The 13,648-nt window shown below is 43.6% G+C and overlaps 1 protein-coding gene and 1 long non-coding RNA gene across 3 annotated transcripts in view; both read left to right on the forward strand.

Annotated features, from left to right (window-relative positions):
• The window catches only part of si:ch211-45c16.2 (mitogen-activated protein kinase kinase kinase 13), a 32,871-nt gene extending 21,368 nt beyond the window's left edge, over positions 1–11,503 (forward strand). For both annotated transcript variants that reach the window (XM_037789896.1, XM_037789897.1), the window contains 13 exons: positions 2,292–3,010; positions 3,853–4,036; positions 4,193–4,384; positions 5,226–5,384; positions 5,523–5,681; positions 5,861–5,969; positions 6,680–6,789; positions 7,232–7,348; positions 7,835–7,978; positions 8,145–8,898; positions 9,004–9,074; positions 9,655–9,946; positions 10,200–11,503. In XM_037789896.1, coding sequence (XP_037645824.1) covers positions 2,359–3,010; positions 3,853–4,036; positions 4,193–4,384; positions 5,226–5,384; positions 5,523–5,681; positions 5,861–5,969; positions 6,680–6,789; positions 7,232–7,348; positions 7,835–7,978; positions 8,145–8,898; positions 9,004–9,074; positions 9,655–9,946; positions 10,200–10,301 — 3,045 coding nt within the window. In that variant the 5' untranslated portion in view covers positions 2,292–2,358 and the 3' untranslated portion in view covers positions 10,302–11,503. The remainder of the gene's footprint in view (positions 1–2,291; positions 3,011–3,852; positions 4,037–4,192; positions 4,385–5,225; positions 5,385–5,522; positions 5,682–5,860; positions 5,970–6,679; positions 6,790–7,231; positions 7,349–7,834; positions 7,979–8,144; positions 8,899–9,003; positions 9,075–9,654; positions 9,947–10,199) is intronic.
• The window catches only part of LOC119500251, a 30,495-nt gene extending 17,007 nt beyond the window's left edge, over positions 1–13,488 (forward strand). Inside the window, exon 2 of the long non-coding RNA XR_005209581.1 lies at positions 11,310–13,488. This is a non-coding gene — a long non-coding RNA (uncharacterized LOC119500251). The remainder of the gene's footprint in view (positions 1–11,309) is intronic.
• Positions 13,489–13,648: the final 160 nt, after the last annotated feature.

Raw genomic sequence — 13,648 nt, forward strand, 5'->3', positions numbered from 1 at the left:
TTGAAAAAGACACTCTGGCAGACAACATTGCATCTCATCTGATCCAGGGACACTGAGATGAGGAGAAAGAAAGAAACACATACTTTAGACCAGCTGCCAGTTTTCTTTCAGGATTGTCACATTTTTCTACAAACAAAAACATTTACCATCAGAATAATTAGATGTTAAAATCATGCAAAATGCTACAATTCAATTCAATATGCTTTATTGCTTTATTACCAAAGCGTCAAGTATTAATGAGATTATAAAGAAAAAGAAGATTGACAGATGTGGTTTTCTTAACTACATCTATGATATAATAAAAAAGCATTTTCCATTCTTCATTGTGAAGCACAGGATATTCAAGCATGAGCAGGAATAGCCGGGAAAAAAAAAACAGTATCCAAAAAGTTCCACACCTGTAGGTCACGTGATGAAACCTAAGGCAGTTTCATTTGCTTATGAAGACTGTAACATGTTATTAATAGCTCAGAAAACGGTAGTAGGTGGACCCGAGTTGAGATGAATATGTTGCACCGTATTATCCTTCTTTATCCTGGTTTATTCTTTAAGCTCTTAAATATTCTTACAGCTGTACATATATTTGCGCTGAGCTCATTTGTTTGAGAAATATGTGTTCTCAGGTTTCTCTTGACAACGAGCTTGGGGCTGTTTGATGATTTAAATTCATTGGAGATTTTGAAGCTGCTCCCTTTAATATTTCTGGGTGTATTTGGCCAGTGCGGACAAAATTGCAAATCAAAGAGCATCTCTAATTAATGGAAATATTGGATTTTTTTTAAGGCTGCAACTTACTATTATTTTCTTTGTTGATTAATCTGTTGATTCATTTCTCGATTAAATTGATTAGTTGTTTGGTCTATAAAATATCAGAAAATGGTGAAACAGATTTATTATTTTTGTAGTTGTCTTGTGGTAGTGACGATGTAATTTATCAACAGACATATTGTACTTAAAGATATTTTCTGCCTGAGGAATCTGTAATCAAAGTGGAAAATGAATACGCTCCGATTTCAGCTGCCATGCTCGTCGCTCTCCAAAGTTATTTAAAAGTTTTGATTAAAGTTAAATTAATTCAAATATGTGTTGGAGGAAATACAATGAGAGAATTACATCTAATTTCAAAATTAAAGCCTGCTCTCGTATAGCCGTGGATCACTGTAACCTTTGTGGGTTTTTGATGTGTGTTATCAGTGTTTCCCAAAGCCCAAGATGACGTCCTCAAATATTTTGTTTTGTCCGCAACTCAAAGATATTCAGTTTACTGTTATAGAGGAGTAAAGAAACCAGAAAATCTTCACATTTAAGAAGCTGTAATCAGAGACTTTTGACTTTTTTTCTTAAAAAATTACTCAAACTGATTAATCGATTATCAAAATAGTTTGCGACTTATCGATTAATCATTGTAGCTCTAATTTTTATATAATTTTTCATCAGTGTGATAATTTCTTCTGATGATATCTTGATTTTTCTGATTTTTAATTTGCTGGAGTAGCCAAACACAGATACTCCTATCTAGATATGATATCTATACAAACAGTTGCTCAATTATCTTATCAGAAAAATGTCTGTATCACAGTACATATCAATAAGTACACTAATAGGCAGGGTAAGATGACATGGACTTTACTTCTGGTGATGTTGTATGTTTGCTCTGCGGCTGGCTGGCTGGCTGGTAGCTATGGCCGTTCCTGCTGGTTAAGCAGTGAGAATGGGCTGTGCATGCCAGATGTTTTGCTCTCCGCGGTCCTAATACACAGCAAGACTTTTAATCCCTGCTATACTGTTACTGCTTCACTGAGAACATGGTAAAGCCCCGGTTGTGTGTGTGTGTGTGTGTGTGTGTGTGTGTGTGTGTGTGTGTGTGATTGGTTTAGTCCAACTGTTTCCCAGAAATTTCCCAGAATTGCATTATTTGTATCTACTCTGCAATCTTTCATTCAGAACCTCTGTCTCTTGTGCGCTGATTTAAAGCCTCTCTGATATTTCTGACCTCCTCCACCCTGCAGTGTTTGCCCTCCATAGTTAAAAATAATCATCATTAATGTAAGCTCCTTGAATCCCAGATCTATGAGAGGAAATGAGAGGATTGCATTTCTCTTTATGGAAGTAATAGGGCCCCATGGCAACAGTTACCATCGTGTTTATGTTGCATCAGAGGTGTCTACAATCATCCAAATGGATTTAACTCCGTTATTTATTTTAATATGCATTTTTTATTTTCTGTGGACTTCATAATTTAGATAACCTGTCTCTCTTTCTTGTTCTGTATCCATCTCCCCACTCTGCAGGTGATTTTCAACATTCAGCCAACACAGTGTGTTAGGACGCACCCCGCTCGTTGTCACCGGGTAGCCCATGCACATGCACGACACTATGGGTAGCTCCCCCGAGGTGCTCTCGTGGACTTCCTGCCCCAGTCTGCTGGTGGGCAAACTGAAGGAAGAGCTCAAACTCACCGTGGCTGGGGACACCATGAAGAAATCAAACTCGCCCAACTCCCAAACTCAGCCTCTTCAAGCCCCTCCGTCCAATTTACCTCCTCAGATTATCACAGACCTGGCCCCGCCGACACACCTGGCCGTTCCCCTGCAGACGCTGCAGACGCCCGGCCAGGACGAGGACTCAGTGCTGGGGGGTACAAGTCCCCCAAACATAGCTTTGAGTGTGGACTCAACACGGAGCGAGGGTGGGCACTTTGACAACAGCGTGCTCCAGCTGCAGGAGCACGACCACGAGGAAGCCGGATCGCCGGCCTCCTGTGAGCACGGCGGGTGTGGCAGTGGGATGGAGGAGCAGATGGGAGAAGGGGACTGCCCCGTGGACCACAGTGGAGAGGGGAGGCAGAGCCACCACCACCACCACCACCACCCTGATGACATCAAGCTGCACTTCCACAGAGCGGGGCCGGGGTCGGGTGGGTTCTTAGAGGGGCTGTTTGGCTGTCTGCGGCCTGTCTGGAACATCATCGGGAAGACATACTCCACAGAATACAAGCTACAACAGCAAGGTTAGTTCTGGGTTGCATTTCTTTCTGCATGGCATCATTTTAGGAAACTAAATGCTCTGTGTTTAATTCAAATGTCTCTTTAAGGCTTCCGAAAAACAAACGTCAGATTCCCTCCTGTTTCTCCTAATGTAGTCTGAAACTGTAATTGAATAGCCAACCCCAGCTTCACCATATTGCCGCAGTGGGTGAATCTGTACAGCTGTCAGTTTGAATTGAGGTCATGGCTAAGGTGGACTCACCTTGCTGCAGGGCTGCCTGCGCAGGCTGGACACAGAGGCTGCAGGATACGAGTCGAGGTCAGACAGAACTGGGCTGGGTCTAGTGGTTGGGCAGCTAATGTCCAAATGTAGTGGGCTGGAGATTTCAGCTTCTCCTCTACGCTGGTTTCAAAACCACATAATGAGTACGGAGCAGCATATGACTCACTGTTTGACAGTTATAGCAGTGGTACACCGGCCGTTATTTTTGCACATTATGGCTAGAAAATATGATATCTAGTGTAAACCATGTTGGGTGTGTTTTTCTTGCTGTAATTCTGAAATAATATGTTCAGATGAGGAAGGTTGTAGGAAACTTAAAGTACATGACATTTATTTTGAAAGTGTTGTGTTTTTTCCTCAAGATATTTACCGTACAGAAAAGAGAGTGTTATCAATTTACTCATTAAACTCAGAAATAAAGCGACTAAGCTCATTTCTCAAAATGTCAAACTATTCCTTTAAAGAGCAAATGTGACATCACAAAAAGTTTAGATGGAAAAAAAACCCCGCTAAAGTTCAAAATTAGACTTTTATATACAGTTCAAAAAGCCAAAATATATAATGTAATTTACTTGTTTCCAGACATGTGGGAGGTTCCTTTTGAGGAGATTTCGGAGTTGCAGTGGCTGGGCAGCGGTGCACAGGGAGCTGTCTTCTTGGGCAAGTTACGCAATGAGGAGGTGGCCATCAAGAAGGTGCGTGAGCAGAAGGAGACTGACATTAAACACCTGCGAAAACTCAAGCATCCAAATATCATCAGCTTCAAGTAAGTCCACAACCACTTGACTTTGCACGTTACCTGATGTTGTCTTATTATTTTCAGCTGGTGAAGCTCTGATGGCGTCCAAATGAAACATTGGGGTTCGTCATTGTCAGGATCCGTCGGTCTATAAATGTCTTTCCTGTGTTTTGTCCACCGTAGGGGCGTGTGCACCCAGGCGCCTTGTTACTGCATCATCATGGAGTACTGTGCCCAGGGCCAGCTGTATGAGGTGCTGAGGGCGGGGAGGAAAGTGACCCCCAGGATGCTGGTGGACTGGGCCTCAGGCATTGCCAGCGGCATGAACTACCTACACCTGCACAAGATCATCCACAGAGATCTCAAGTCTCCCAAGTGAGTTTCCTCTTTTGTTTATTATAATTGTTATAATTCTTCCTTCAGTTTGATTTTTATAACTGTTTAACTCTCACCACTGTTTAATCTGCTGCTATGAAAATGATCAAAAAACCATTGAGCAGAATTTACAATTGTGTTGAATAGAAATACAGTTAAATGAAATGAAAATGTTCTTCCAAAGGAGTACGGTATGTTACCTTGGTTTGCAGCTGTTATGCAGCAGCCCACGGGTGCTGTGGTCGAGTCTTAAAGCTGATCAGCCTTGTTTAAGATTTCTTAGCCCACAGCAGCAACAACAATTCATCCTTTTCAGCTCTGAGTAGTCTGACATTAACTCAAATGCCATTCTCAGAATTAAAAGCTAGTCCTGTCTCATCCCCTGCACACTGTAGCTCTGTTTCTCTAATCAATATCATCATGCTGCTGCAGTGCTAAACACTGTATTAGTCAGCAGAATGATAGCAGGGCTGAATGTGCTGGAAAGGTCAGTCTCATTCAGCTAATGGGACGTTTCAGATGCAGAAATGTGCTTCTGTAACAGTCTTTCCTACAAAATAAAAGCCATACCCCTTTTAAAACCAGTGGAAATGTCACAGGAAAAACTTGGCATCGGTCTGAACGGTTTAACCCAGATCATGTCGGTTTGACAGTCCTTGGCTTCAATATGAAAGGGTGAATGTGGCTTTTTATAACAACTCTTGAATTACTGTACAGTTGATATAGATTATTGTAAGACTGCCGTAAACTTGTATGAGATGGTGTCTTTTTTGGTCCTCTTAATCAAACAGTCTGACCTTTCTAACAACTCTGTGTGCTTTCTGTTTGTGTCTGTTTTTAGTGTTTTGGTCACCCACAATGACAATGTGAAAATCTCCGATTTTGGAACGTCCAAAGAACTCAGTGACAAAAGCACAAAGATGTCATTTGCGGGTACGGTGGCCTGGATGGCCCCAGAAGTGATAAGAAATGAGCCTGTGTCTGAAAAAGTAGACATCTGGTGAGTACTTAAAATGACACAAGTTACAGTTACATACAGTTACAGAATATATCTTAGATAAAAGTCTAATATTTTAAGAGTCATCTGTTGTTGATGTTGATGTTGTGAGACCTGACTCTCTTTCCTTTCCTGTTGAAGGTCATTTGGCGTTGTGTTGTGGGAACTTCTGACCGGAGAGATTCCCTACAAAGACGTGGACTCCTCGGCCATCATTTGGGGTGTTGGCAGCAACAGTCTTCACCTTCCTGTCCCCTCCACCTGCCCGGATGGCTTCAAAATCCTCATGAAACAAACATGGTGAGCGTGGATCATATATTATGTGTAATGGCATCTCTGTCCAGCACGTCTGTTAAAAAGGTTTTGTGCTCTGTCTATACTTCAAGATAAATGCTAACAATGCACCACACAGGATTGCCTAAAATTACACCTTTACCGTTCTCATTTAATCTCCTCTCACTGTTATTTGCTGATTCCAGGCAAGGCAAGCCCAGGAATAGGCCTTCGTTTCGTCAGATCCTCCTACACCTCGACATCGCCGCTGCTGATATCCTAGGAGCTCCTCAGGAGACCTACTTCAAGTCTCAGGTCAGCACTATAACTGCAAAACACAATAAGCTTCACTTCGTATTAGTCACAGGACTCTATACACTTGTTGATGTGTACCGATAATGAGTGTAGTACACAATAGACAGCATTTACTGGTTCGAGATAATATTGTTCTCTTGGGCATAGTGCTGAGTTTAAAGGAACAGTGTGTAACATTTAGAGGGATCTATTAGCAGAAATGGAACATAATATTAATAAGTATGTTTTTTTAGTGTATAATCACTTGATAATAAGAATCGTTGTGTTTTCATTAGAATGAGCCGTTTATATCTATATAGGGAGCGGGTCCCCTCTCCACAGAGTCCGCCGTGCTGCAATGCCATGTTTCAACAGTAGCCCAGAATGGACAAACCAAACTCTTAACTTTTCCCGCTTGGGCTGGAGTCGATAACGTTACTCGCTCCCGTCGCAGCTGCTCTTTCTCTCTTGCTTCACCACTCACTTCCCACTTACACACACACAGTCTCCAAGCACTCTACTCTTACAACAACTGGCTCTAGAGAGGGCCATTCGCGTTTTCACGTCAGCCATCGTCGCAATCCTACACGCTTGGCACACGGGACAATTTGTAATCTGCAACCTCACCGCTAGATACCGCCAGATCCTACACACTGTTCCTTTAAGTCATCTGATGGCGTTGTGTGTGAGAGTGGATTGTCAGATTGTTGACTGTGTCCATCATATTACAGGCAGAATGGAGGGAGGAAGTGAAGAAACATTTTGAGAAGATCAAAAGTGAAGGCACATGTATCCACAGGCTGGACGAGGAGCTGATCCGACGCAGGCGGGATGAACTCAGGTGTGCAAGAAAGGAGACATAACCACTTTTATAGGAAAAGAAAACCATAATAAACACCTTGTAATCCATAGCTCCTCCTGATTTCAAAATTACTTGTGTATTTTTTTTTTTTTTTTTTTCAAGTTATTTTTTGGGGTGATTTTTAAGTATTTATTGATAGGACAGTGGATAGAGTGTTGGAAAGGGGGAGAGAGAGAAATGACATGCGGAAAGGACCACAGGCCGGATTCGAACCCTGGTCCACCGCTGCTAGGACTGAGCCTTGGCCATACATGGGCGCTCGCTCTACCGACTGAGCTAACCAGCCGCCCTACTTGTGTATTTTTAATCAATTTAATTATTTTCGCTTGGATTTATTTCTTTGTGTTAATGATGTAGTTTTGAAATTGAAGCAGAAGTTGTTGGAAGTGAACATTTGTCTGCATTTCCCAAACTCTCTCAGGCATGCACTGGACATCCGGGAGCACTATGAGAGGAAGCTGGAGAGAGCCAACAACCTCTACATGGAGCTCAGTGCCATCATGCTGCAGCTGGAGGTCCGAGAGAAGGAACTAATGAAGTATGTAAATAAATCCTTTATCACTGTATTCATCAGCTATTGTTACTGCTGTCCTGCTCTGTTCCTCATTATCAGCCTTTACTTGTGTTAATACTGCTATTTCCTCTTTGTTAAAGGCATTTCCAGTAATGTTTAATATTTTAGATTATAACAATGGCTGGCAAGACAATTGACCGTAAATTCAACTAGTGAGAGGAACAGTCTGTTTGACGTCACTAGAACAATAGGGCATTTTTGAGTCACATCACAAACAGTTGTCAGACATTTTTTTCCCACATTTCCGCCTAAACTTCTTAGGCATTTACTTGTTTTTGCTTGGGAAAGACTCAAATAAAAAAGCCTCACTGAGTTTTTCCTCCCTTGATTTGTTGCCAATTCCGTGACCTATTTTGTCACCCGTCAGGATTTCCTTCAACTCTCTGTAGAACTGAATGTGAATGCTGTTCACTGTCATATAACTCCAAACTAATTCTGCCATCCCTGTAGGAGAGAGCAGGCAGTGGAGAAAAAATATCCCGGGACCTATAAGCGCCACCTGGTCAGACCCATCGTCAGGTCCAACGCTGTAGAGAAGCTCATCAAGAAGAAAGGAAGCATGTCCCACAAACCTGGGATGCCCCCTACTAGAAGGTCTGAACCGAATTCAACTAATTGTAAAAAAAAAAAAAAAGACAATTCTCAGTCAAATAAGATGAATTACTAGATGTTCTGGTAAAGCCAGAAGTGTCCTTAGAAGACATTGGACATACAGTGTGTAGATACATTATGTTAATATTGCTGAATGCATTTCTTTTAGGCCAGACCTGCTTCGTTCGGATGGCATCCCCAGCCTCGACCCTCTCCCCTCCCCTTCGCCTCTCTCAGCCAGCCCGAAGATCTCCACACCTCCTGGCAAAGCCCGCTACCGAAGCAAGCCTCGTCACCGCCGGGCCAACAGTAAAGGAAGCCACAGCGAGTTCCCCGGGGTGCTGAGGCCTCTTACTGGGGCATTAGATGACACCCAGTCTCTCCAGGAGCAGCCGTTCCTCCATCATCACCACCACCACCCACCAACCGAGGGGCCCTTCCTCCCCCTGAAGGGCCGCGAGGAAGCCGTTGTCAACTGTGCCAACAACCTGCGCTACTTCGGCCCCGCCGCTGCCCTCCGTAGTCCTCAGACGGACCACCTGCAGCGCCGCGTTTCTGGCTCCAGCCCTGACCTCATATCCACTGCTGTGGACGCAGACACGCGACAGCGGACTTCCATCACCGGCTCCAATCTTGTTCCAGGTGCTGGTGCTGGTTCTTTGTGTCCCTGCTGCCAGGCTCACCCCTTCCCTGGCTGCCTACACTGTCAGGAGACCCCTCCTGCATCCAGCCACCCAGAGTTGCCCCACTACTCCCTGCTCAACACCCAGGAAAACACTGCATCCTCTTTAGGGGCTCCCAGCAAAGATCCAGCCTTAGACGGAGAGGCCACAAAGAAGGCTCAGCCACAGGAACAAGAGGCGTCCCAACGCACTCACACCCTGCTCACCGCACTGCCCCGCACCCTCAGACCTCTCAGGAAGGTGAGCGAAGCTGGTCGCCTTACATCAGTTAGTCTGTAGTTTGTGTTTGTGTGAAGGAAACTGTGTAAAATGATGGATTAACAGCTGTAATTGCTTCTATTACAGGGTGGCGATGAGTCATCTGAAGAGGAAGAGGGGGAGGTTGATAGTGAAGTGGAGTTTCCAAGGAGACAGAGGTAAAATACAGTTGGTTGCTAAAGAAAGAATTTTCCACCTTTTATGTGTTTATCTAGTTTATCTTCGGGATCCTGAAGAAGGTCTCCAGTACACCTCTGTCTGGGCTTTACAGGCCCACAAGTTTGCAAAGAAAACATAACGGTAATTCTTATAGAATTGCCGCTATAAAAACGGCATCAGGATTACTATCACGATCGGGATGATGTTTGAAATCAATGACTAGTACTCGTACAGGTTACTGTATGAAGCGCGTGCTCGTCTGGTGGGGGGAGATTAGGACGGAGAGGGGAGAGCTGCAGGAGGAGGTCTGTATTTTCAAATTCTGGCGTTTTATTTGCCTTTTCCAGAAAACTGCCTACCCCAGCTTTAAGTTTCCGACCCTGACCTTCACTGTGTTGTAACACTGTTACATCATGTGGTGCGACAAAAGAAAATGTCTGACCATTCACCACATCATAACCAAAATAATAATACTGACATGTCCCAAATACAGTGGACCAGGTGTGAAGCAGTCTTAAAACGAACTACTGCATCAAAACAGCATCAACATTTTTTTATTCCTCCTCTGCTCCCTCACAGACCTCATCGCTGCATGAGCAGCTTCCAGTCCTACTCCACCTTCAGCTCAGAGAACCTGTCGGTGTCTGATGGAGAGGAGGGAAACACCAGCGACCACTCCCACAGCGGGCCCCTGGAGAGGCTGAGCGCCAGTCAGGAGGAACACCTGGACGAGCTGCTGTCGCACACACCGGACATCCCCATCGACATCTCCACCCAGTCAGATGGCCTCTCTGACAAGGAGTGCGCCGTCCGCAGGGTGAAGACCCAGATCTCGCTGGGGAAACTGTGCTCCGACGAACACAGCTACGAGGTCAGTACCGTGGATGCGTGTGGTCCCATCATGTTAGCTCTGTAATTTTAGCCATGCAAGCAACAATCAAATGATAAAATTGAGATTGTAAAACAGGGGTTCTCCACCTTTTGTAACTTGAGGCCCATCTCTGATCGTTAAAAATTCCGAGTACCACCTTCCCAAATGTATGACAAATTGGGCTATAAATATGTGTTGTAAAGCAGTTGTCTGATACTGAATCTGTCGTTTCTCTCAAATTTTTTTCTCCCAGAATCCACTACAGTTTGGGGACTCAGACTGTGATTCGTCAGAAGCAGAGTGCTCCGATGCCACCATTAGAAACAACAAAGTCGGGGCTCCTTCCTCGTGGTGAAAACCGCCCCATGGATCGGTTCTGTTTTTGCCTGGAGGCCATCGTGTCCCACTCTGCCCTGCAGAAAATACAGCAATAAGAGGACGACATTGTAAACAAAGCTCCTTATAGCAAAGCCCCATGCAATCTCTCCCAGAACTACCCTTCCCCTCATGAACCCCCATCCCCTCCATCCCCCCCTCATCTCTAGCACAGCATCCAGGCAACCCATGGCAGGGATTCCCTTTTGAATGATAATGTACAGTAGATAGTTTAACATTCATAATTTATTTTTGTCTGAGTTTTGAAGGAAAATTCAGGACATCTGTAAATTCTCTGATCTGAACAGAGAAAAAAAAAAAAAACTGACATTTTGAAACTGAGCATGGGCTAAGTGTGTGTTGTGATGATGATGAGGATGATGAGAAGGAAGTGCTGAGGCTGATAACTAGCAGTGTGGAGTTACTGCGATTGTTGGTCTTTCAGGTGACTGACGCAGACAAGGAGTGTCACTACAAGCCTTTTGATCTGGCTCTCAGCATCTTATTGTTTTAGACCGAAATCCCCAACCAACAAGGACCCCCCCTCAACCTGCTTTATCATGAGTTTACAGTGCAGAGCCCCAGTACACGGCCTCCCCAACTTCCATCCCATCCCCACCATAGTGAGTGGGGAACAGGGAGCTTATGAAACACCAGCATGAACAACCTGCCTCGCAACCGGACTCCCTCCCTCCCTCCCTCCCTCCCTAGAAAACACTACATGTGTCTCTAGTCGGTCATCAGGATCCCCGCTGAACTGTCCAAGCATGCCTGTGCAGCTCGCAAAAACGTTAACGCTGCCAGAAGACTGCATGAAGCGGACGAGCTAGCAGAGCAACAGAGATGAAGACTCCGCTGAGAAGATAAAACAAACAAAAAAAAGAGACTCTCTTCCTCTGTGATCCAGCTCATCCTTCTCCAAGACACGCCAACGTCATTGTCATCATCAATCAGATGGCATGACCAGAGTTGTTTAGGGAGTTATCAGTGTGTGTGTGTGTGTGTGTGTGTGTGTGTGTGTGTGTGTATGAACACAAAGCCCGTTCCTCTCCATTAGACATTACAGTTTCAAGTCTCATCTCAGGATTGTTTCGAGGACTGTGAGAAACTGGACTGGACCAATTATGTAGGAGTCTTGGAGTGGCACATACTATGGACCATACAGGAATATAAAAAAAAAAATAGGTCTTACAGATAGCCTTGATGTTCAACCCTTTATTGTTGTAACAGACTTTAATGTTATGTAGAGCGTTTTTGTTGCAATCCAGGTGCAGTATCCCATTTCTTGAAATCACTTGGTGCGGCGCCTCACTCTTACCATTTTCTAGCAGGGTAATTTCTACTGTCTGATACGCAAATGTCCAAAAATAATAGTTGTTTTCTGTGCTGTAGTGTAATAAAACGGCAATAATGTAGGTTGGCGCTCAGGTGAGAAAGAAGTTGCTCGCTCGGGATGCGGGGCGTCTAGCTGGCTAGACACAGTACAGTGACTGGTGGCTAGAGAGTAGCAGGTGTCAAACAGCAAATATATTTTTAAATTATCCCATTTTTATGAACTTTCCGGGGGTTTCATGCTCAGGTTTTATGTTGCCAGTTGAGAGCAGGAGCAATATATCAACAGCCACTAGATGGTGACAGTTACAATGACTTACTTTTCCTTGTGTTGTGTAAAAGGTCCTGGCTCCATTGATCCTAAGGTAATTTATCTGATGTTTCACATGACCATCCAAATCCCAGAATCCAAGCAATATTACTATTTTTGTCTTGTTGTCTTTGAAAAGGGATACTGCATCTGCGAGAGCTTTATTTTTATCCCCATTAGTGAGTGTTTGTCATCCACCTTAATGATTCTGCGGTTGAAAAAAATAGCCAGCCAGGGTTGAATTTAACGATGATGTCAAGATGTTAGCTCAAGTGTTTCTAGGTTAGGAATATAAGCCAGAGACGAGGCCGCGGAGCAATAACGCTGCTCTTGGTTTTCAGCAAACCTCATCTCAGTGTTAGTTACTCCTGTATATAAACATCTGTAAATGTAATGTAATCTGTTTTCTGTCCTCTCTCTGTAACGTATCGCACAGCTCTGACAGAGCCTTGTGTCGCTGATGACCAGCCCCGACTGGTTGAAAATGAGCAGGAAATTCTTTCATCTGTATTACATCAGTATTGAACACTGCAGGAGGGCGTGAGTCATGAGAAACCGAGTAGCACAAGGTGAATCTAAAACTGTACTGATGGATCAATTACCCTTTTGCTTGAAAGCTTTGGAAAGGCTTACACCTGGTACCGAAAGCAGCTGCTGCCTTTCCTCGAGCCTCCTTCAACCTTCTGTTTACGTACGTGTGAAATAACCTAGTGTATTGTAATGACTGGGTAATCCGATCAAGCTGTTAATAACATTGTCTTTCTTGCATATATCCTGTGAAGTATGATTGTTATAATTTAATTTTGATTCTTTTTTTTTTTTTCTTTGTAGCTGGCCTACATGATTATTGAATTAATTTATTATGAATGACTGGTAAGGTGTTCTTTTTGATTTCAGGCAGCTTTAGATGATTTCTCCTGAGAAGTATTATTTAAAGGAAGCACAATGAATGGGTATGGGAAGAGGACAGTATTTGTATGGGAGAACAAAAGCATTGTCATATCATGGGCATCATTTGTCTTTGTGACCCTGCAGGGGACCATTCATCATTTAGATCATGAAGTATTGATTTAAGCAGACTTAACATCCGTAATTAGAAACATCAGGCGTTGCTAAAGCTTTTGTATCTTGACATAAAGGCTATAAAAAACTTCTAGTACAACCAAAAGCCAGTCAGTGGACTGTCACAGCAGGGTAAATGAGACGTTAAGCCTGAAGGCACGCGTGATGCCGATTTCTGTACTTCTGCAGAGATCCCTTCCTCTCGTTTTTAATCAAAATACCAGTTACTTACATCTGAATTTCTGTGAAATTGTCTCTAACTGTAGACATCATGTTGCCTCATCCCATGTATCAAACATCTGTTTCTTTGTTACTCTCATTTCCAACTCCCTTTCCTGTTGAATGGCATTACGATCAACCAATCCTGTCGGTTTCCTGTATTATCCAGTGTACAGTGCAATGGGTATCTGGGAGAATAAAATCAGAGCAAACAACTGCATGGAATAAATGCTGATGTACTGTACCCAGCGAACTGTGGTCCGCCTCTTCTGTGACACAATAGATGCTTGTTGATTTACATCTCATTAAATATACCCATAAATGATATTAATTGATAGTAATTTATTGAGTTTTAAAGGTCAATTCCATTCATATTTCACGTGTATTCACAGAGGCTACAGTAT

The sequence above is a fragment of the Sebastes umbrosus genome, chromosome 13, assembly GCF_015220745.1.
Source record: "Sebastes umbrosus isolate fSebUmb1 chromosome 13, fSebUmb1.pri, whole genome shotgun sequence".
Taxonomy (NCBI): Eukaryota; Metazoa; Chordata; class Actinopteri; order Perciformes; family Sebastidae; genus Sebastes; species Sebastes umbrosus.